This window comes from Podarcis gaigeae, assembly GCF_964106915.1.
Source record: "Podarcis gaigeae genome assembly, chromosome: 3".
NCBI classification, from domain to species: Eukaryota; Metazoa; Chordata; class Lepidosauria; order Squamata; family Lacertidae; genus Podarcis; species Podarcis gaigeae.
This window is the reverse complement of record NC_139680.1, coordinates 32,472,278-32,494,603: the sequence shown is the minus strand read 5'-3', so window position 1 is coordinate 32,494,603 and position 22,326 is coordinate 32,472,278. Positions and strand designations below refer to the sequence as shown.

At 42.7% G+C, this 22,326-nt stretch overlaps 1 protein-coding gene across 2 annotated transcripts in view; it reads right to left on the bottom strand.

Annotated features, from left to right (window-relative positions):
* Window positions 1-22,326, bottom strand: part of TINAG (tubulointerstitial nephritis antigen) — a 32,066-nt gene extending 9,740 nt beyond the window's left edge. Inside the window, exons 1-6 of one of the 2 annotated variants that reach the window (XM_083730565.1) lie at window positions 21,808-22,326; window positions 17,435-17,498; window positions 15,299-15,378; window positions 13,073-13,191; window positions 11,877-12,000; window positions 9,786-9,936 (exon numbers count right to left, since the gene is read on the bottom strand). In XM_083730565.1, the coding sequence (XP_083586691.1) occupies window positions 9,786-9,936; window positions 11,877-12,000; window positions 13,073-13,191; window positions 15,299-15,378; window positions 17,435-17,498; window positions 21,808-22,138 (869 nt within the window). In that variant the 5' untranslated portion in view covers window positions 22,139-22,326. Of the gene's footprint in view, window positions 1-9,785; window positions 9,937-11,876; window positions 12,001-13,072; window positions 13,192-15,288; window positions 15,379-17,434; window positions 17,499-21,807 lie in introns of both variants that reach the window. The other variant, XM_083730566.1, reaches the window with a different exon arrangement.

The following is a 22,326-nucleotide window of genomic DNA, read 5'->3' as shown; positions in this document are numbered from 1 at the left end:
CAGCACAACAATCATGCAGTGCTCCAAAACTTCTAATAACAAAATACTACCCTGCAACAAAAAAAGCAGAGACATCACTTTGCCGACAAAGGTCCGTATAGTCAAAGCTATGGTTTTCCCAGTAGTGATGTATGGAAGTGAGAACTGGACTACAAAGAAGGCTGATTGCCGAAGAATTGATGCTTTTGAATTATGCTGCTGGAGGAGACTCTTGAGAGTCCCATGGACTGCAAGAAGATCAATCCTATCCATTCTGAAGGAAATCAGCCCTGAGTGCTCACTGGAAGGACAGATTGTGAAGCTGAGGCTCCAATACTTTGACCACCTCATGAGAAGAGAAGACTCCCTGGAAAAGACCCTGATGTTGGGAAAGATGGAGGGGACAAGGAGACGGGGACGACAGAGGACGAGGTGGTTGGACAGTGTTCTCAAAGCTACCAGCATGAGTTTGACCAAGCTGCGGGAGGCAGTGAAAGACAGGAGTGCCTGGCGTGCTCTGGGCCATGGGGTCACGAGTCGGACACGACTAAATGACTAAACAACAACCCTGCAGCAAAAGTGCCAGGATTCAAAGTGCATCTGCTACTACTGTCTGAATTCAACCATGCAAGTAGAATGGGAACCACTGCTAAAAATCTCTCCCAAATTCATGCTGCTAACCTTGGTCAGTAGAGATACACATGGGGGGCAGTGTCACGTGACACATCCTGCCCCCACTCAGCACGTGAGCGCTCACTCAGTGGCAGCAGTGGGGGCTGAGGCATGTGGAGGGCGAGCTTCACCTGCCTGGTGTGCGAGCCCTTGCCCAGCAACTGGGGATGGCAATCCCCTCAATATTGGAGGGGACTCAGCCCACCAATACTGAGGGGACTGAAGCCCCTTCCACCCCCTGTAGTTGGTGCCCCTGCCATGGCTGATGGTATAAACAGCTGCAAGGAGCCTGAAAAGGAGGAGCTAGGCTACATTTCCCATGTCCCTTTCGTAACAAAGGTCATCCAGCATAACAACAAAGGCCAATTCAGTGTCATAACCATGTCTGAACCCAGACTGGAATGGGTTCGAATAATAAGTATCATCCATGAATGCTTGCAGCTGCCCCGCCACCACCGTCTCCATTACCTTACCTACAAAGGGGGTGTTTGCGACTGGACAGTAGTTATATACCAATGGATCCAGAGCAGGGTTTTTGAGGAGTGGCCAGCTAGGAGGAAGGCAGATTACCCCAGTAAGGTTAATGTGTGCTGTGCAACCACTGGTTGTGAGTTTTTTTCAATCTATCAACAGGTAAGGGAGCCTGAGAATTAATCAATGGATAGAGTTAACCCAGCAGGAATTGAAGCCACAAAAAGTGAAAGTCAAGTGGCTTAGCTCAACCATAATTCTGTTAAGACTCTGTGCTTCACACAGATTAATCAAATGCCCAGAACAGACATTAAGAAAGGTCAATTACTGATTCTTCTTTTCCAGGATTTGAAATATCTTCTGAGGCTTCCAGTGTGCTTCTAAAAGACTTTAAAGTATTAGTCAGCACAACTGTTCAGTTAGAAAAGTGGTATGCTTGAACTCATTCTATGCAGAAGTTCTCAATGACTGGAGGCCATTGAAAATAATGCTAGACAAGGTAGCATAGAAGGGGTGGAGAAAAAGAGCTCCATGTGTGGCTCATCCACTCATTAAAATTGTACTTGTTTATACCATTCCTCAAAAGAGCTCAAGGTGGCACACATGGTTCTCTGCCCCTTCCCCCTATGCATTTTATCCTCACAATAACCCTGTGTGGTAGGTTAGGCTAAGAGACAATGACTAGCACAAAGTCATCCATTGAGTTTCCTTGAGAACATGGCATTGTACTCTTCTTCTCCCAGGTCCTAGTTTATTAACTCTTCCCACTACACCACATGGGCTGTGACCAAAATTCAGCAGACATCTATGGGATCAACAGGTATCTTAGAGTCCACCTTACATGCTGAATGAATGGTGCAGGGCATGGGAAATGCTCTCATAAGAAGCCTTTGTAGGTGCATCCACGTTGTGTTAAGCAGTCTGCATCTCAGCAGGCTCACTGCCTTCTAAATCAGGGGTGGAGAACCTGTGGTCCTCAAGGTGTTACTCTCCAATTCCCATCAGCTCCAGCCAGCATGGTCAGTGGTGAGTGATGATGGGAGCTGTAGTCCATCAACATCTCCAGGGCCCCAGGTTAGCCATCCCTGTTCTAACTGGAGGCCCTTCGTCTCTCTCAACAGGCAGTTCTTGTCCAGGTCCCCATCCATGTCCCTGCTACTGAAACAGGAGAATAATGGGCTGTTGGGTGCCTTAAATCTAAACCATGGAGAGATGCCTTTCATTTAGTAGGATGGGCCTTCCAAAATGCTCAGCACAACAGTGGTCCACTAGCTATGGTAATGTCCCAAGATGCCAGATGGGGCACCACTCTGGCTTCTTAAGCCTGTAAGCTCTGCAGCCAAATCTGTACCTGCAGGATGGCAGACTTACAACGTAATCTTATACATATCTATTCAGAAGCAAGGAGCATTGAGGTCAATGAGGCTTATTCCCTTCCAGGTTTATTGGTATAGGATAACCACCACAGATAATTAAATATTGATATAGGGAGCCGCTTTGAGATGTTTAAATTTGTGTGAGAGCCTATTAAGAGCCTTGTCAAATCAATTTAGAAAGTTAGCATCCCACTGGCATAGAATAACTACTGTTAGTGCAATACTGACAAATGAGTCTTGCATCAGTCACATTTAAGCAAATAGGACGTTTAAACCGCAGTGAACAAGCAGGTAAAATTTTAGGTTTCTCCAGTGAAAGGGAGTCCTAATTTTCATCTCTGAGATCTGTCACATCGCCACAACATGCATAATTACTAGTGCTGATTAGGCTTTGTTACCAACACAGGATTACTTTACATTTAAATCCTACAAAAGCGACAACATCCCCCCCCCCCCCCGAGATAAAAGCCTAACGTGCTTCTTCTTTTAAAATGCACTTTCCTTCTAAATATTCTTTTAAGCATTCTGACAGTTTTCTAAAGGAGGATTATAGGGGGATTATTTAACTCAGTAGGTAGAATTATTTTCTACTCTGAAGGACTGGTGGCAGGAAGGAATGGCAGAAGGAAGAGATCTGGTAGTGAAGCTAGAGAGGGGAAATCTAGAAGGTGCTTTTAATTACAAATGGAATATGGCACTCGCTTTAAAGTTCCTTAGATCAGGGATAGTCAATCTGGTGCCCTCCCAGTGTTGCCGGGTTCCAGCTTCCATCATGCTGGCCTTGTTGTCTGGGGCTGCTGGGAGCTGGTGTCCAATAAGATCTGGAGGGCACCATGCTGATTTGGAGGAAAAACTGCAGCGTAGAAGAGCATGTGCCGAAATCTGTAGAAATCTGGAAGTAACCGAATGCTCTGCACATGTCCCTTAAATTGCTCAGACACAGAATCACTTGCACAGACTTGTGGTACAAGACACATGATTCTACACATCTGTTTGGGGGCTGCTGGATGCAGGCTTCTACACCCATTCCACTCTCTACTAGTTGGTGTCTTGCCCTGCTATAGCTGTGTATGGAGTACAGTCTCTGAATCTAGCAGCATTATTATAGTAGGATGGAAGCGAGAAAATAAGAGAAGTAGAGTTGCCGGAGCTATGAGGACCTAAAGATAGGATCTGCTGGGCAGATGAGCTGTCATGCCAGCTTCTGCTGGGCAGATGAGCCATGCCAGCTTCTTCCCTCCTCAAGTGCTATAATGGCAAGTGATGATTTGTATGTTCAGAAACATCCACTGCAGACTGAGCTTTCATACTCTCATTTTCTCAAGGAGAATGACTTTTGGTGACTACGATCCACTCATATTGAGCTGTGAGTGATCAAAGAACTTGTGCTTATGCAAATCCTTTATTTAAGAAAACTGGCAACACCCTTTTGGCTGTCATTTTGTGCTCATTAGGGAACAAGGAAGGCATAGAATGAATGTTATTTGAGCCATTACTTAGCCATCTTTAAGGATTCCAAATCCTGATCAGCACCATCTACAGTGATTGACAGCAGCCCTACAGGGTTTCAGATGAGGGTCTCTCTCCTACTCCTGCCTAGAGATACCAGGGATTGTACCTGGAGCTTCTGTGTACAAACGAGATGCTCTGCCATGGAGCTATGGCTCTTCCCTTTAAGAGACTAGGGTGTGTCTTAGGAACATGAGAAGTTCATTACTGCACTGTGCTGCTGCCTCCAGAGTGGAGATGCATAACCTCAAACTTGAAGGGAGCATGCCTGGGCAGAGTAGGCTGAGAGGTGACAGATGCACCTAATGTAAAGAAGTCTTCATGGTAGGCCCTGAGGGAATCATCACACCCTTCATTCCAAAAAGAATATGCTACAGGTAAAAGTCACTTTCGTGTGACATTCTGGTTTTGATGTATGAATCAGCAATGAGCCATTTATGAAACAATACATGTCTACACAGAAGTAAGTCTTGCTGAGGTCAACTGGGCTTTCTCCCAATTAAGTAAGTGTAGGATGCACTTAATCTGGGCATTAAGTTTCACTGTACCTCACAGGGCTTACTTCTGAATGGGGGCGAGGTATATAGGATTGTGTTTTAAGTTGCTAAGAAAACAAAGAATCCAGTGGCATCTAAATAACTAACAAATTTATTCCGACAAAGCTTTTGTGGATTAGGGTATACATTGTTTAACAGCAGCAGCAGCAACAACAACAACAACAGCAACACGCTCATCTGACTGGGTTGTCCCAGCCACTCTGGGTGGCTTCCAACAAAAATACAGGAAAAACAAAACAACAAACATTAAAAGCTTCCCAATGGGGAACATGCAGGAGAAATGATTTTGTATGCTTGAACTCATTCTATGCAGAAGTTCTCAATGACTGGAGGCCATTGAAAATAATGCTAGACAAGGTAGCATAGAAGGGGTGGAGAAAAAGAGCTCCATGTGTGGCTCATCCACTCATTAAAATTGTACTTGTTTATACCATTCCTCAAAAGAGCTCAAGGTGGCACACATGGTTCTCTGCCCCTTCCCCCTATGCATTTTATCCTCACAATAACCCTGTGTGGTAGGTTAGGCTAAGAGACAATGACTAGCACAAAGTCATCCATTGAGTTTCCTTGAGAACATGGCATTGTACTCTTCTTCTCCCAGGTCCTAGTTTATTAACTCTTCCCACTACACCACATGGGCTGTGACCAAAATTCAGCAGACATCTATGGGATCAACAGGTATCTTAGAGTCCACCTTACATGCTGAATGAATGGTGCAGGGCATGGGAAATGCTCTCATAAGAAGCCTTTGTAGGTGCATCCACGTTGTGTTAAGCAGTCTGCATCTCAGCAGGCTCACTGCCTTCTAAATCAGGGGTGGAGAACCTGTGGTCCTCAAGGTGTTACTCTCCAATTCCCATCAGCTCCAGCCAGCATGGTCAGTGGTGAGTGATGATGGGAGCTGTAGTCCATCAACATCTCCAGGGCCCCAGGTTAGCCATCCCTGTTCTAACTGGAGGCCCTTCGTCTCTCTCAACAGGCAGTTCTTGTCCAGGTCCCCATCCATGTCCCTGCTACTGAAACAGGAGAATAATGGGCTGTTGGGTGCCTTAAATCTAAACCATGGAGAGATGCCTTTCATTTAGTAGGATGGGCCTTCCAAAATGCTCAGCACAACAGTGGTCCACTAGCTATGGTAATGTCCCAAGATGCCAGATGGGGCACCACTCTGGCTTCTTAAGCCTGTAAGCTCTGCAGCCAAATCTGTACCTGCAGGATGGCAGACTTACAACGTAATCTTATACATATCTATTCAGAAGCAAGGAGCATTGAGGTCAATGAGGCTTATTCCCTTCCAGGTTTATTGGTATAGGATAACCACCACAGATAATTAAATATTGATATAGGGAGCCGCTTTGAGATGTTTAAATTTGTGTGAGAGCCTATTAAGAGCCTTGTCAAATCAATTTAGAAAGTTAGCATCCCACTGGCATAGAATAACTACTGTTAGTGCAATACTGACAAATGAGTCTTGCATCAGTCACATTTAAGCAAATAGGACGTTTAAACCGCAGTGAACAAGCAGGTAAAATTTTAGGTTTCTCCAGTGAAAGGGAGTCCTAATTTTCATCTCTGAGATCTGTCACATCGCCACAACATGCATAATTACTAGTGCTGATTAGGCTTTGTTACCAACACAGGATTACTTTACATTTAAATCCTACAAAAGCGACAACATTCCCCCCCCCCCGAGATAAAAGCCTAACGTGCTTCTTCTTTTAAAATGCACTTTCCTTCTAAATATTCTTTTAAGCATTCTGACAGTTTTCTAAAGGAGGATTATAGGGGGATTATTTAACTCAGTAGGTAGAATTATTTTCTACTCTGAAGGACTGGTGGCAGGAAGGAATGGCAGAAGGAAGAGATCTGGTAGTGAAGCTAGAGAGGGGAAATCTAGAAGGTGCTTTTAATTACAAATGGAATATGGCACTCGCTTTAAAGTTCCTTAGATCAGGGATAGTCAATCTGGTGCCCTCCCAGTGTTGCCGGGTTCCAGCTTCCATCATGCTGGCCTTGTTGTCTGGGGCTGCTGGGAGCTGGTGTCCAATAAGATCTGGAGGGCACCATGCTGATTTGGAGGAAAAACTGCAGCGTAGAAGAGCATGTGCCGAAATCTGTAGAAATCTGGAAGTAACCGAATGCTCTGCACATGTCCCTTAAATTGCTCAGACACAGAATCACTTGCACAGACTTGTGGTACAAGACACATGATTCTACACATCTGTTTGGGGGCTGCTGGATGCAGGCTTCTACACCCATTCCACTCTCTACTAGTTGGTGTCTTGCCCTGCTATAGCTGTGTATGGAGTACAGTCTCTGAATCTAGCAGCATTATTATAGTAGGATGGAAGCGAGAAAATAAGAGAAGTAGAGTTGCCGGAGCTATGAGGACCTAAAGATAGGATCTGCTGGGCAGATGAGCTGTCATGCCAGCTTCTGCTGGGCAGATGAGCCATGCCAGCTTCTTCCCTCCTCAAGTGCTATAATGGCAAGTGATGATTTGTATGTTCAGAAACATCCACTGCAGACTGAGCTTTCATACTCTCATTTTCTCAAGGAGAATGACTTTTGGTGACTACGATCCACTCATATTGAGCTGTGAGTGATCAAAGAACTTGTGCTTATGCAAATCCTTTATTTAAGAAAACTGGCAACACCCTTTTGGCTGTCATTTTGTGCTCATTAGGGAACAAGGAAGGCATAGAATGAATGTTATTTGAGCCATTACTTAGCCATCTTTAAGGATTCCAAATCCTGATCAGCACCATCTACAGTGATTGACAGCAGCCCTACAGGGTTTCAGATGAGGGTCTCTCTCCTACTCCTGCCTAGAGATACCAGGGATTGTACCTGGAGCTTCTGTGTACAAACGAGATGCTCTGCCATGGAGCTATGGCTCTTCCCTTTAAGAGACTAGGGTGTGTCTTAGGAACATGAGAAGTTCATTACTGCACTGTGCTGCTGCCTCCAGAGTGGAGATGCATAACCTCAAACTTGAAGGGAGCATGCCTGGGCAGAGTAGGCTGAGAGGTGACAGATGCACCTAATGTAAAGAAGTCTTCATGGTAGGCCCTGAGGGAATCATCACACCCTTCATTCCAAAAAGAATATGCTACAGGTAAAAGTCACTTTCGTGTGACATTCTGGTTTTGATGTATGAATCAGCAATGAGCCATTTATGAAACAATACATGTCTACACAGAAGTAAGTCTTGCTGAGGTCAACTGGGCTTTCTCCCAATTAAGTAAGTGTAGGATGCACTTAATCTGGGCATTAAGTTTCACTGTACCTCACAGGGCTTACTTCTGAATGGGGGCGAGGTATATAGGATTGTGTTTTAAGTTGCTAAGAAAACAAAGAATCCAGTGGCATCTAAATAACTAACAAATTTATTCCGACAAAGCTTTTGTGGATTAGGGTATACATTGTTTAACAGCAGCAGCAGCAACAACAACAACAACAGCAACACGCTCATCTGACTGGGTTGTCCCAGCCACTCTGGGTGGCTTCCAACAAAAATACAGGAAAAACAAAACAACAAACATTAAAAGCTTCCCAATGGGGAACATGCAGGAGAAATGATTTTGTGGAAATATGGAAGGTGTTTGTAGAATTTGTACTGTTAAAATGAAAAGGATGGTGGAGTGCACATTTTTGTTCTTATTTATTTATGATCCTTACTTTGTCAAAATAAAATCATCATCTAATAAAGAGAGAGAGAGAGAGCGCGCTATGCTTGTCAGCTGTGATTATAAGTCATTTTATTTCTAAGTAGGTGAGCCTATGTCTTGGACAGGCATATGTCTTATGGAATTATTTGGATGTATCATTTTGAACATTTTGGAACTGTTTTTGAAGAAGTTGATGTTAGTAAAGCTTTGAACAACAACAATAATACAAAAGCTTCCTGAAATATATATATATAGAGAGAGAGAGAGAGAGAGAGTGAGTTGCTGTGTTTAACTCTTTGACATCTGTCAGGAGGGCATTCCACAAGGCAGGTGTGACTACTGAAAAGGCCTTCTGCCTGGCTGCCTGTAGCTTCCGTTCTCACCATGAGGGAACTGCCAAAAGGCCCTCAGTGTTGGACCGCTGTAGCTGACATATCCAATGAATCACAGAATCATAGAGTTGAGGTAAACTCTAGTAAATGAAAATGTATGTTGTAATATATTTGCTTGCCTTTAAGGTGCTACAGACCTCACTGTTGTTTCAGCAACTTACAGTACAATCAGGACTGCCCCACCCATGAGGCAAGGTGAGGCAAACACTTTGGGCAGCAGGATCTACAGAGACAGCAGATCCAGCCACCAAGGAATACATCACTTGCTGCCACTGCTGGATGCAGTGCACTACTTGCCTAACCAGAAGTTGTTTTTGTTGCAACAGGCCAGTACAGCTTCCCCTCTGGATTTAGCTACCACATTCAAATAAACAGACCCTGACAATCAAGGAATTGTTGGCCAAATGTCAAATTTGATTCAAAATTAGTTTTGAAATTTGCTTATGACAGTTATTAGAGAGCTTGATGACCATAACGCGTCCCAGGAATCAACCCCATTATATTTGCACCAGTCCTATTTCTAAGGCTCAGGGTAACGTCAGTATTATAGTGTTCATCTTTATAGCAATCTAAAGAGGTTGCTACTTTTTAAATGTTACAGATGGCGCACTGTAACTGGTCCAAGAAACTGTGGGTGGATCTAAACACAGAAAAAGAATTACATAAATAAGTCAGAAATTAGTTCGTTTTAACAAAAGGGGGAAAATCTCTATGGAAAATCACGTTTTAAAATTTCCTGCTCTCTGGCGCCATCTGGTGTTGAATGTTTATAGCACATTCAGATCTCTGTTTCTTTACTAATGTAGCTGGGTCCTAAGGCCATCCGTGAGTCAATGAGGGAAGTCATATTTGCACTCACATCTCCTGTGTACAGTTCCTTGCATATGAATGGCTTAAGTATGTGAATACATTAACATTGCACTCTCTGGACAATAGATCTGCAATTCATATGGCACTTCTTATGGATACTGAGAAAGTTATTGGGAAATCTTATCAGGTTTGCATTTATGCTTTGCATAAATTTAAAATATGTCAGTTTGGTGACTTTGTTTTTGTTTTGCTTCAGGATGTTCACATATATAAGTTGCTTTTCTTAAAACATTATTGTTGTTGATTGTTTTAAACTCTAAAAGCACAGTAAGTAAATGATTTATTTACCCATATTTTTTGAGGTAAGACCAAGCCCCATTTATGCTTCCTCCTCTGCATCCAAGCTGGTTTCTGGTGTCACAAGAGATCAAATTCTGAGGGGAAAGGTTGTCTGTGAAACGGCCTTTGGACCCAATTGCTATTCTGTCTGCCGCAACACCTGTTTTATGGGAAACAGTTGGATTACTAAATAATCTATATTGTTTGGACGGTTAGAATTTTCTCTGTGCCAGACATAATAAATCTGTGTCACAGAATATATATGGAACCACAGAGTGTCCTTTAATTCTAGCAAATTGCTATGAGGGAATGCCCTCAACTTTAAGGTTTCAAATTCCCACACAATTGGAGATGGATTTTGATAGGTTGCATCTTCAAATGCGATTAATCCCTTTGGCCAGCTGGAAGGGAAGTTGAGAAACTCAAGATGCCCCAATTTGCTTGCCTACAGGGTATATCCTACCTAAAGTATACCTGAGAAGTCCCTGTATGGCTTAGGACCTAGGATTTTTTTCCACACAAACGTGTGCATCCACTCTGAGAGACCCTTAGGAACACAGGTGCTCCATATCTAGTCGGACAATTGGTCCGTCTAGCTCAGGATTCCCCACATTAACCTGCAGCCACATTCCAGGGTTTCAGTTAGGAGGCATTCCCAGTCCTACCTGGAGATGCCAGGGATTGAACCTGGGACCTTCTGTATGCAAAGCACATGCTCTACCACTGAGCTATGACCTTTCTCCTTCTCTGTATCACACCACTGCCAGAGCTTCCATTGGTGACTTTGTGGGAGAAGCCCTTCTCTAGGTTAGTGCCCATGTTGCTTTGGATGGTGACTGGAGCAAAAAAGCAGACTCTAGTGCTGCTATTCCACTCCCATAACAACCTTTGATCCAGCAGATTCCTCCACTAATGGAAGAGGAGGAGATGGGATTGCCCCCAATTCCACCCCTCGTCCTGGAGGCCCCCAAGCCAACTTCCATGGTGTTGTGGAGGGTCTGGGACAATTTTTGTGTGTGTGTGAGAGAGAGATACAGGAGGCACTAGAGGGTAGATGAAGTGGTCAACACTCCTCTCTGCTCCTCTCATATTGCCAGAGCCATCTGCTGGTTCAAAAGCCATGAAGCAAGTGGAATGGCAACACTGGATTCCACCCAGAACATCCTGCCACTCCTTCCTGCTGCCAGAGGGCAACTAATCATGGCTACAGATAGGTTTTTCCTAGAGAAGTAGATGGGAAGGAAAAGCAGACAACTCCAGTGCATGGTTGGTCTCCAGCCAATGGCTAGGGCCAAGCTGCTCTTCTGCTTTCTGGTGCTGATGAGGGAAAGAGACCTCTGAGCATCTTTTCATCAAATTCTATCTTCCCACCGATTTCTATATTGCTGTGTTATCCAAATCAACCAGGCATTAGTCCATTGGTTTGCAAAAATCCACAACTTCCTGTAGATCAGAAGAGTAGTCCATTCTCTTTCAGCAAGGGTCACACGTATCCACAGAACCTTTCCCTGGCACCCACAGGGTTCCCTGCTCCCCACTGTAATTAGGCTTGAAAGAAGTATCATACTTTCTCAAACAGAATATGTTTCAGTGTGTGTTTGGTTGTGGCATCTGTGTGGTGCCCACAACAGATGTTGCAGATGTGTCCACAGACCTCTAAAGGGTTGACTGACCTCTGTCTTATGCTGATCTCTTGCATGGGCACCTGTGTACACAGAGAGTTCCCATCTAAGGAGGATGCCTGGCTGCATATTATAGACATGCTGTTTACTCTATTGATGTGGTTAGGGAAGATTGCATTTGCATGTTACTCTGCACCCCAAAGACCAGACTGGGTCTGTCTTTTATTCTAGCTTACGATCCACCTCCCCATTTAAGGGGCATTAGAGGGGAGGCATTCAATTAGAGGAGAATCCCAAAGGGAAAAAGACTACCCTAAACAGATAAAATAGTAAACCCTTTTGAAACTTTTGGAAAAGTAAAGAGATGCACAAACCTCCTCTAGCAAGCAGTGAACTTCTAACTGAAATATTCTATTGCAAGTATGGACAGCCTCTCTCATACCTTTAGGGTGCAAGAAAAAAAGGGGGGACACATTACTTGCAGTTGAAAAGGCCCAGGATGCTGCACAGTTTCTCTGATCCAGTGGGTCATGAATCCACCCGGGCCATTCATACGAGGCCACAAAAAATTCGGGGAAATCTGTTTCTGTGATCAGGTTTTCCTACAAGAAACCCAAGGCATTTGACTGGATAACTATATTCAAACATACATATTATGACCAATAGTGACTCTCTAGGGTTTCAGATGGCAGGATCTCCCAGGCCAAACTAGAGATGCTGGGGATTTGTACATGGGGATCTTCTGCAAGCAAAGGAGATGCTTTGCCACTGAGCCACAGCCTTTCCCCATTTGACCCCATGGGTAAATTTCTAAGGACCACTTTTTCCAAGTGTTATATGTTTTCTAATTGTTACATGTTATTTCAGGCTAATGCTATTCTAGGCTGCATCAACAGAAGTCCAGTGTCAGATCAAGGGAAGTCATAGGACCACCCTTTTCTGCCTTGGACATACCACACCTGGAATATTGTGTCCAGTTCTGGGTGCCACAATTTAAGGACACTGACAAGCTGTGCAAAGGAGGGCAACTGAAATGATCAAGGGTCTGGAAACCAAGCCTTATGAGGAATGGTTGAGGGAGTTTGGTATGCTTAGCCTAGAAAAGAGGAGATTTGATAGCCATCTTCAGATGTCTAAAGGGCGGTCACATGGAAGATGGAGCAAGCTTGTTTTCTTCTGCACTGCAGGGTATGTTCTGAATGAATGGATTCAGGTTACAAGAAAGGAGATTCTGACTAAACATCAGAAAAAACTTTCTGATGGCAAGAGTTGTTCGACAATAGAACAGACAGGTGGTGGACTCTCCTTCCTTGGAGGTTTTTAAGCAGAGGTTGGATGACCATCTGTCATGGATGCTTTGGTTGAGATTCCTGCATTGCAGGAGGTTGGACTAGATGATCGTCAGGGTTCCTTCCAATTCTACAGTTTTCTGATTCTGTGATTCTTTGTGCTAATCTGAGTGAGCAGCTTTCCCTCAGAGGAAGATTTCATTTTCACATATAAGAGAATCATGGTTTTCACCTGGTTAGCCAATTGCCTCTGCTTGACACTTTATTTCAGTGTCATGCCCAGGATGATGGACAAATCCATCTGAAGCGTAGCTTGAGGATGACTGTGGAGAAAGGCTCCATTGAAGTTTGCTGTTTGAAGAGAAGAGAGAAAATGAAAACCTACCGTGACTTGTCTTGTGTCCAGCAGGGCAGCAGATGGGGGAAACGTGCCAAGACGATAATAGAAACCTTCTTTCAAACTCATTCCCCAGAACTGGCTGTAGTTCGTAGCTTTCCATCTGCCTCAGTGATAAAAAAATAGTGTGTTAGTCATGCATGTTTAGCTCTATGGGCAGTACATCATAGATGTTGCCATTTTTAAAAAGTTTTGAATGAAGCATTCATAAGATTTCCCTTCATAGAAAATGATCTTCCACTGATGTGGGAAATGGTAGCATTTAAACCTGCCATTCAGGGTCTGCATTCGTACAATAAAAAGGAATACATTGCCCATTCCTTTTAAGATAATACTTTGATAATTCTGGGCCATTTCCCTCCTTTCAACATAAAGATGGCATTCTGAGTTTCATCATTCACACAAATTCACACCATTCAGTGCACTATCATGTTATAGCTTAGTCATATTGCTTATCAGCTAGTACTATGTGCAAAATTGCAGTGAGTTAATCACAGAAGATTGAGCTTTGCTATAGATATGCACAACCACAAGATTTATTTCTGTGCATCCATTCTCAAGATTTATCACTCAGATTTTATCTTGAAGTTTTCTTTCACATTTCTTTGTTTGTTTGTTTGTTTGAAATGTTCCCCTTGCATCCACCACAGGTATTTTTCCCCTGTAGTGTTGAAATGCCTGATCCATATGTGGTAATGTCCAAGGCTAGTCATATTCACAGTAGACCTATTGAAATCAATGGGTTTCAATGGGTCTACTCTACAGCTAACACTAGGTATCACCCACAGCAAACCCATTTCCAGGAACCATGATGATTTAGATTTCCAAGCTCATGTTTATCACATGAAACTTTGCTGACACAAAAATGGTGGTGGGACAGCGATCATGGTAATCTCACCTACAGTTGAAATGCAAGGGGTCGTCTTTTGCTGCAACAGTACTTACACATACATAGTGTGAGACACACACATCCCTTCTTTGTCTTATCTACTGGGAGCGGGTGGCACTGTGGTCTAAAGCACCAACCCCCTTGGGTCAGCAGTTCGGAAGGTCAGCAGTTCGAGTCAGTGTAACGGTGGTGAGCTCCCATTGCTCTGTCCCAGCTCCTGCCAACCTAGCAGTTTGAAAGCACACCAGTGCAAGTAGATAAATAGGTACCACTGCAGCGGGAAGCTAAACAGTGTTTTCGTGCGCTCTGGCATTCATCACGATGGCCCATTGTACCAGAAGTGGTTTAGTCATGCTGACCACATGACCTGGAAAGCTTTATGTGGACAAACGCTATCTCCCTCAACCTGAAGTAAGATGAGTGCCACACCCCATAGTTGCCTATGACTGGACTTAACCATCCAGGGGTCCTCCTATCTTAAGAAATAGAATCTGATTTACTGAGGGTTTCACCCGGCGACTGCTCAAGAACATTACTTAAAATGCCCCACTAACAAACACAGAGTTATTTTACATTAAAAAATGTTATTATGGGACAGGGTCTACTTTATGCATGGCTATCCTCCTATAGTGTGTGTGTGTAAAATCATGGATACAAACATACATTTTTGGAGCAGAGGGAGTTATTACAAAGTGAAACCCAGGTTTCAATTTAGTCACCTTTTAATTGTGACATATCTGCTGCTTGTGATGTATAGACCTGCCAGGCCCAGGCAGCAAGAGATGGGAATCGCAGCAGAAAGTAATACTGTTTCTGCATTTTGTCTCCCGTGGGCTCAGTGAAGATGAAAAAATCTTGGTGACACAGACTCATCAAGTCGTGCTGCACAGAGCAGAAATCCCTAGTGGAATAAGTGACCTATATGTTCAATATAAAGAGTCATCAAATCATAAAGTTATAAAAATCAATGTGCTCCTTCTTGAAAATGGAAACTAACTTCATGGGGGCACTCAGCATTCAGTTTGTGTGTGTGAAGCCGTTACTCTCAGTATGTAAATCATTGGGGGAATAATGTTCGGAGCTTCAGAGAGAGGTTGCTTCTCTGTGCTGTTTAGAGGAAAGAAGAAAATCACATATCTTGCGCTGTGCTCACAGAAGAGGTGTAATAATAAATGCATACACACACATCTGTGGGCATGGTGCTTGAAAAAAAAAAGATATCAAGGCAATTGCGTAAGGCTCAAGTGATCTTTTTCTCTGTGAATAAAATGGGAGCTATTTCCAACTTAGTGCTGCAGAACAGGATTTTTCTCACCCATAGTTACCATCGTTGATTTGCTTAATTAAGCTGGGCTGCACGAGGCACGTTTCTTCTAGGCAGTTCCACTTGCTGCTCGTGCATTTGCTGAAAGGAATAAAAGGACAGAGTAAGACGTACATAGGAAAAGTTTGTGGAGAATAATTACAAACACATAGTACGTGGTCCTGAAACAATGATCTTATAATCCTCTTTTCATCTCTCCCTCTCTCCCTCTCTGTGTGTGTATCTGGTGAAGAACATTTGGGCTTCTGTCGTATATTCCTTCTTTGTTTTATCTGCTTGGTGACAGGTGTTGTTTTTTTTAATCAATAATCAAGATTAGTGGGTATTCAGTAACTCTTATGGGCCCCACAAAAGAATGGGTTCTTCTAAATCTAGTTTATGATTTACAGTTGCCCCCCAGAATATAGCTGTTCTTTGGAACAGATGCCTGCCCTATCTCAGAAAAATCTTCCACACCACTTTCATCAGAGCTTCTTAATGAAAAGCACTATGTTGAGGGAAACCTGTTAGAATTAGGGATATGGGTGACACTGTGGTGTGAACCCACCGAGCCTCTTGAGCTTGCTGATTCTAAGGTCAGCAGTTCAAATCCGCATGAAGGGGTGGGTTCCTGTAGCTTTGTCTCAGTTCCTACCAATCTAACAGTTTGAAAGCATACCAGCAGGAGTAGATAAATGGGTACCACTGTGGCAGGAAGATAAACAGCGTTTCTGTGAGCTCTGGTTTCTGTCATGGTATCCTGAAAGTAGAGTTGAGCGCCACACCCCATAGTCAAATTTGACTGGACCTAACTGTCCAGGGGCCTTTACCTTTTTCACCTTTGTGACAATGTCCTTAAAGTGAAGAATCATAAACTGTCACATGCCTGCAGACCTGTTCCCCAGATAGAAATGGAATTCATTCTAGGGTTGTACATTCTGCTTTCCAGACCATTCACAGTCCAAATGCTGCTGCTGAATTGTTAGGATGGATTTGGGAATGGAATCTGGCCAAGCCAGCAGCTGGGTCCTCAGATACAACACACCATTTTATCTAATCAAGAATTAGTCATGTTAGTCATGTTAGTGCTTTGCTCTCTCTGTAATGCATGCAGCCCTGCATTGAAAATTGCCCAATTAATATCCATTTGAAAGAGAGGTTAATGCGCTTATTAATGCATTCAAAATAAGGTGTAGATGCTCTCTCTCTCTCCTGTATTGCTTGGCAAATGCTGTGGGATTTTAGTTTAAATATGCCCCTGCTGCCTCAGGCTGCAATCCTAAACCCACTTGCCTGGTAATAAGCCCCACTGAACATAGATAGGCTCACCCTGTTAGTTGCCCTAACTTAAGATGTAATCAAGAATTACATTTAAAGGGCAGGGAAGAGACAATATTTCAGTTCTCTTTCTTTTTTACTCCTCTTCAATCACATTGATCTGTATAAGGTCAATGACTAATAACTAAGCAAGCTTTTAATTATGGATTTTAATGCACCAGCAGCTTTTCTGACAGAGATTCCAGTATTCTTTTCCCTTTCAAAAGAAACCCCCACACCATCTAAATTCCTTAGCTGAATTTGAAAGGGCAACTGGAGTCTGTGATCTCTTACTTCACAGTCTCTAATTAATAAATTTGGTGAATCACCTATCAGCCAAACAACATTGGTACAATAATGACCAAATCCTATTTCAAATAGTCTCAGTATCTATAGGTAAAGGGACCCCTGACCATTAGGTCCAGTTGTGGCCGATTCTGGGGTTGCGGCGCTCATCTCGCTTTACTGGCCGAGGGAGCCGGCGTACAGCTGGTCATGTGGCCACCATGACTAAGCTGCTTCTGGCGAACCAGAACAGCACACGGAAACGCCGTTTATCTTCCCGCCGGAGTGCTACCTAATTATCTACTTGCACTTTGAAGTGCTTTCGAACTGCTAGGTGGGCAGGACTCAGTATCTATACAGCGACTTAAAATGCATGAAGTGTTTCACATCCATTATCTTGTTGGAATCCTTGCCACACATTCTGTCTATATTGCAGGTGGGAGATGAATGGGTTGCCTAAAACCAGCTAGTGAGTTTGTGAGATAGACAAGATTTGAGCTGGTTTCTTAAGGCTGATCTCAAGAGTGAAGATGTTCCATTTGTTTCTCTCAATTACCAGGAATTGCAGTTGTTTTGAATCGTTGCTCCTTCTTCATAGTACCGACCACCTTTGAAGCATCCTGCCAATGCAGTACATAGAGAAAGGAGGCCATAATTAGCCAAATGCCAGCGAGGTAATTGATTGTACATAATTTGCCTAAAGACAGAGGATAGCATTCTGTCCCACCGCCCAGTTTCTGCCAAGTAGACATTTTAATTTTCTGCATCAGTGAACTCGATGAATAAGCGAATCATGCCCGTACAAATTGAGAAAAGATTTCATTATATATTCTTGTAATGCTGTTTACATATCCCTCTGCTTCCAGCATAATTATTCACATTCCTAAGAAGGTTTAATGATCATTCCTTTGTTTCCCCATCTGAAAAATTTATGCTGTGTACTCAATTTAAGCAGAGTACACAAGCATCATTAGATTCATATAAACATGGAATGAAACATGCATTTTCCTGTCAGCTAATTCTGAACACAGTATAGTTGAAAAAATAATGGAGCTGGAATGTCTCCAAAAAAGAAAGAAAAAGAAGTCATGAATATTAGCCAAAACCCTACTAAAGATAATTGTGTGATACAGTCCTGTTGAGAGCAACAGACTTACGCTAGTCACAACTAACATCCTCTATTTAATGTGTAGGCCAACCCTGTGCATGTTTACTCAGGAGCAAGTCTGCTTGATAGGGCTTATTCCCAGTGGCATATCTCTGATATTTCAGAGTCATCTTCTCTAACTCCGTGGCCACTTTTGGAAGTAAGGCTAAGCCAAACCAGGGCTTGGCTTGGCATTAATACACAAATACACAGGTTCCTGAGGAGAGGATCATGGCCATTTTGCTCCTCCCTGGTCTTTTTATAGTTCAGCTTGGTGCATCAGCTAAGCCACTGAGCTACAGCCCTTCTCACATGTAACCATGTTTACCCCAACTCCCATGTTTACCCCAAAACATGTTTCTACCACTCTTCCGTTGTTCCCCCAAGTTTTCATTTTAGATTGTAAGCTCATCAGGGCAGAGACATGTCCTCTTGTATTCTCTAAAGTACCATATACAACCGATAGACACTGAATCAATAGAACTGCAGAGACTTGCAGCTTTAGATAATATTTATGAATCGAGGCCACTAATAGTTAATAAGGTGCCTCCAATCCACCAGGTGAAAATATTATACTGACCTTTTTTGTGATCAGGAGACAATCACCCCTCTCTTTTCTAAGTAGGAGATAGATTTAGTATTATTTTTCAGTTCATAGAGGCAGAAATAGAGATAGATGATAGATGATAGATAGATAGATAGATAGATAGATAGATAGATAGATAGATGATAGATAGATGATAGATAGATAGATAGATGATAGATAGATAGATAGATGATAGATAGGTAGGTAGGTAGATGATAGATAGATAGATAGATAGATAGATAGATAGATAGATAGATAGATGATAGATAGATAGATAGATGATAGATATAGATAGATAGATGATAGATAGATAGATGATAGATATAGATAGATGATAGATAGATAGATGATAGATATAGATAGATGATAGATAGATGATAGATAGATAGATAGATATAGATAGATCGATCGATAGATAGATAGATAGATAGATAGATAGATAGATGATAGATAGATGATAGATAGGTGATAGATAGGTGATAGATAGATGATAGATGATAGAGATAGATAGATGATGATAGATGATAGATAGATAGATAGATGATAGATAGATGATAGATAGATAGATAGATAGATAGATAGATAGATAGATAGATAGATAGATATAGATAGATAGATGATAGATAGGTAGGTAGATGATAGATAGATGATGATAGATGATAGATAGATAGATAGATAGATAGATAGATAGATAGATAGATAATAGATAGGTAGGTAGATGATAGATAGATGATGATAGATGATAGATAGATAGATAGATAGATAGATAGATGATAGATAGATAGATAGATAGATAGATAGATAGATAGATAGATAGATAATAGATAGGTAGGTAGATGATAGATAGATGATGATAGATGATAGATAGATAGATAGATAGATAGATAGATGATAGATAGATAGAGATAGATGATAGATGATAGATAGATAGATAGATAGATAGATAGATGATAGATAGATAGATAGATAGATAGATAGATAGATAGATAGATGATAGATAGATGATAGATGTTTGTATCTGTAACAGGCTTTAATGGGCTGATGTGCACAGCTCACTGCAGCAAAGAGAATGCTGCCTGAGATGGGAAGATGCCAAGTGTCTTTCTCTTCCTCCAGCTTCCTGGAGGAACAAGCCTCACTGAATTCCACTCTTCACAGCCGCTTCACAGAAAGTCCTTCTGATCTGCACTGCCTCAAATGAGGGAGCCTCTGTCATCATTAGCAGAGAATAGATATTCTCCTCCATGGGGTTTCCTTGGCAAATACAGCTCCACGCCAGGCTATCAGCTGGAAGAATTGTTTGCCGGCAATTTAACTGAAAGGAGCCAACTTGCTATTGGTACTCAGCAGAGATTCTCTTTTCTGTGGAAATTGGAGGGCGAGAACGGAGCCCTGTCCCTTTCAGCATTTCCTTTTCATGCTTTTCTGCTGGAACTAGAGCCAGGCTAGTGCTTGCATTATTTCCGTGGATAGCCTTGCTTAATTCAGGGCTAGTGATGTTGTTGGACTCCAACGTCCATCAGCCTCAGCCAGCGTGGTCAATTGTCAGGGATAATGGGAGTTGTAGTCCAGCAATACCAAGAGGGACATCAGTTCCCCCTCTCCCAACCTAGTTGGCAATGGATTCCATGAAGAACACATGCAATATCAGAAATTTGTAGACCTTTGGTCCCATGTGTAATCCATGTTCTGGTGATACTCTTGCTACTATAGTCCTTAATATTATTTGAGTCTGGTTTGGTTTGGAGTAGGAGAGGAGAAGCAGCTGGTGTAAAATTGGTATAGCTCTCTTAAAGTCTACCAGTGATTTTGGGCCTTAGCTCAGTGGTAGAACATCGGCTTTGCATGCAGAAGGTCACAGGTTCAATTCCAAGCATCTCCAGATATCTGAAATCCTTGGAGTGATTCTGCTAGTCACTGTAAAAAAAAAAAGGTAAAGGTAACGGACCCCTGGATGGTTAAGTCCAGTCAAAGGTGACTATGGGGTTGCGGCGCTCATCTTGCTTTCAGGCCGAGGGAGCCGGTGTTTGTCCACAGACAGCTTTCTGGGTCATGTGACCCATGACTAAACCCCTTCTGGGGCAATGGAACACCATGACGGAAGCCAGAGTGCATGGAAACGCTGTTTACCTTCCCACCACAGCGGTACCTATTTACCTACTTGCACTGGTGTGCTTTCAAACTGCTAGGTTGGCAGGAGCTGGGACAGGGCAATGTGAGCTCACCGGTTGTGAGGATTTGAACCCCCGACCTTCTGATCAGCAAGCCCAAGAGGCTCAGTGGTTTAGCCCACAACCCCACCCACGTCAGTGTATGCAGTATGCAGTGTGTGCAGTACTTAACTTGATGGACCAATGGCCTGACTGACAGCTTCCTACATTGTTGTTCCCATGAATTACACAAGGGTTTTAGAATCTAGAAGCAAAAACACCAGGTCCAGAACCGAAAAGACAAATGAAAAAAAAGGAGGATCAGATTCCATCTAAATAGGAGCAAAGCCACTTGTTTGTTGCTGCTTTGCTGTACATTCTGTCTATAGATCTAGAGCCCTGACTCATCTTCAGAGATGAGAGGGGGGAATCCAGATTTGCCAGGGAGGTTTTCCTTATTAGATCTCAGAGGATGCCTTTAAATATTTTTTTCTGAAACAGGTATCAACTTTCCAAACATTATTTGAATTCATCTTCAAATCTATGACTAACTGAAGTCCATTGATTTCAACTGGTCTAATCTGAGTAGAGCTTATGTTAGCCTCTACGATTACAGGTGGTAAAAGCATAACATAATTTTGCGTGCTAAATTACTTTATGGTATCTGTCACAGTGCAGTGTGTGAAATCTAAGAGCATGTTTTGTTAATAACTTCCGATGAAATTTGAGAAATGTCATTTGCGATACATTTTGATTTCTATTAAAATGTGTTTCAAATGAGCAATGCTACCAAATGTATTGCTTAATTTTGCAAGTTCACAGATTCTATCTGTGGGGAAAGTTCTTAGCTCAGTCATAGAGCGTCTGTTTTGATGCAGAAGGTCCCAGATTCCATCTCTGTCATCCCCAAGTAGAGGACATACTTCCTTACTTGCCAATAACAGTTTCTAAAAAAATAAATGACGTTGTAGCATTTGGCCAGTATACATTCAGGGGGACACATAGGTTTTACGCCAAATGCAGCTGGAGATATATTCAACACTCACCCGCTAGCACTGATGAAGCTGTAATAGGGTGGCCCCGGCAAGCAGTCCAGAAATCAGGGCAGCAGTCTACAGAGCCAGGAGGGCCTGAGGAACAGAAAGCATCACAGTAGCATGTGGCATTCCTGGCATAGTACAGAAACGTGCAGCCATCATCTCTGCCTGGACAGCAGCCTCGTAGCCTACAGTAACTTCCCCCGGATAGTGTCCTTTTGGCTCTGTTTTCCGTCGAATGGTCTTTCAGCAGAATATTATTCTTGGAGGCATATAATCTGTCCATGCAAAGCATGACTGCAAAGCAACAAAAAACAAAAAGGCAGGTATAGATCTCCATTCTGGGGTGTTTGTTTCCCAATGGTAGATTTGCTAGGTCTCGCTGAGCAGGACTCTTTCAGAATGGTTCTCTACCAAGTGTGCAGGTCAAAACAAAGCAAAAAAAAAAATGCTCATGATTCGAGCAAGAAGTCCAAACAGAAGCTTGGAAAATAATGTTCTCTGTGATGTGGAAAACATTTGGACTTT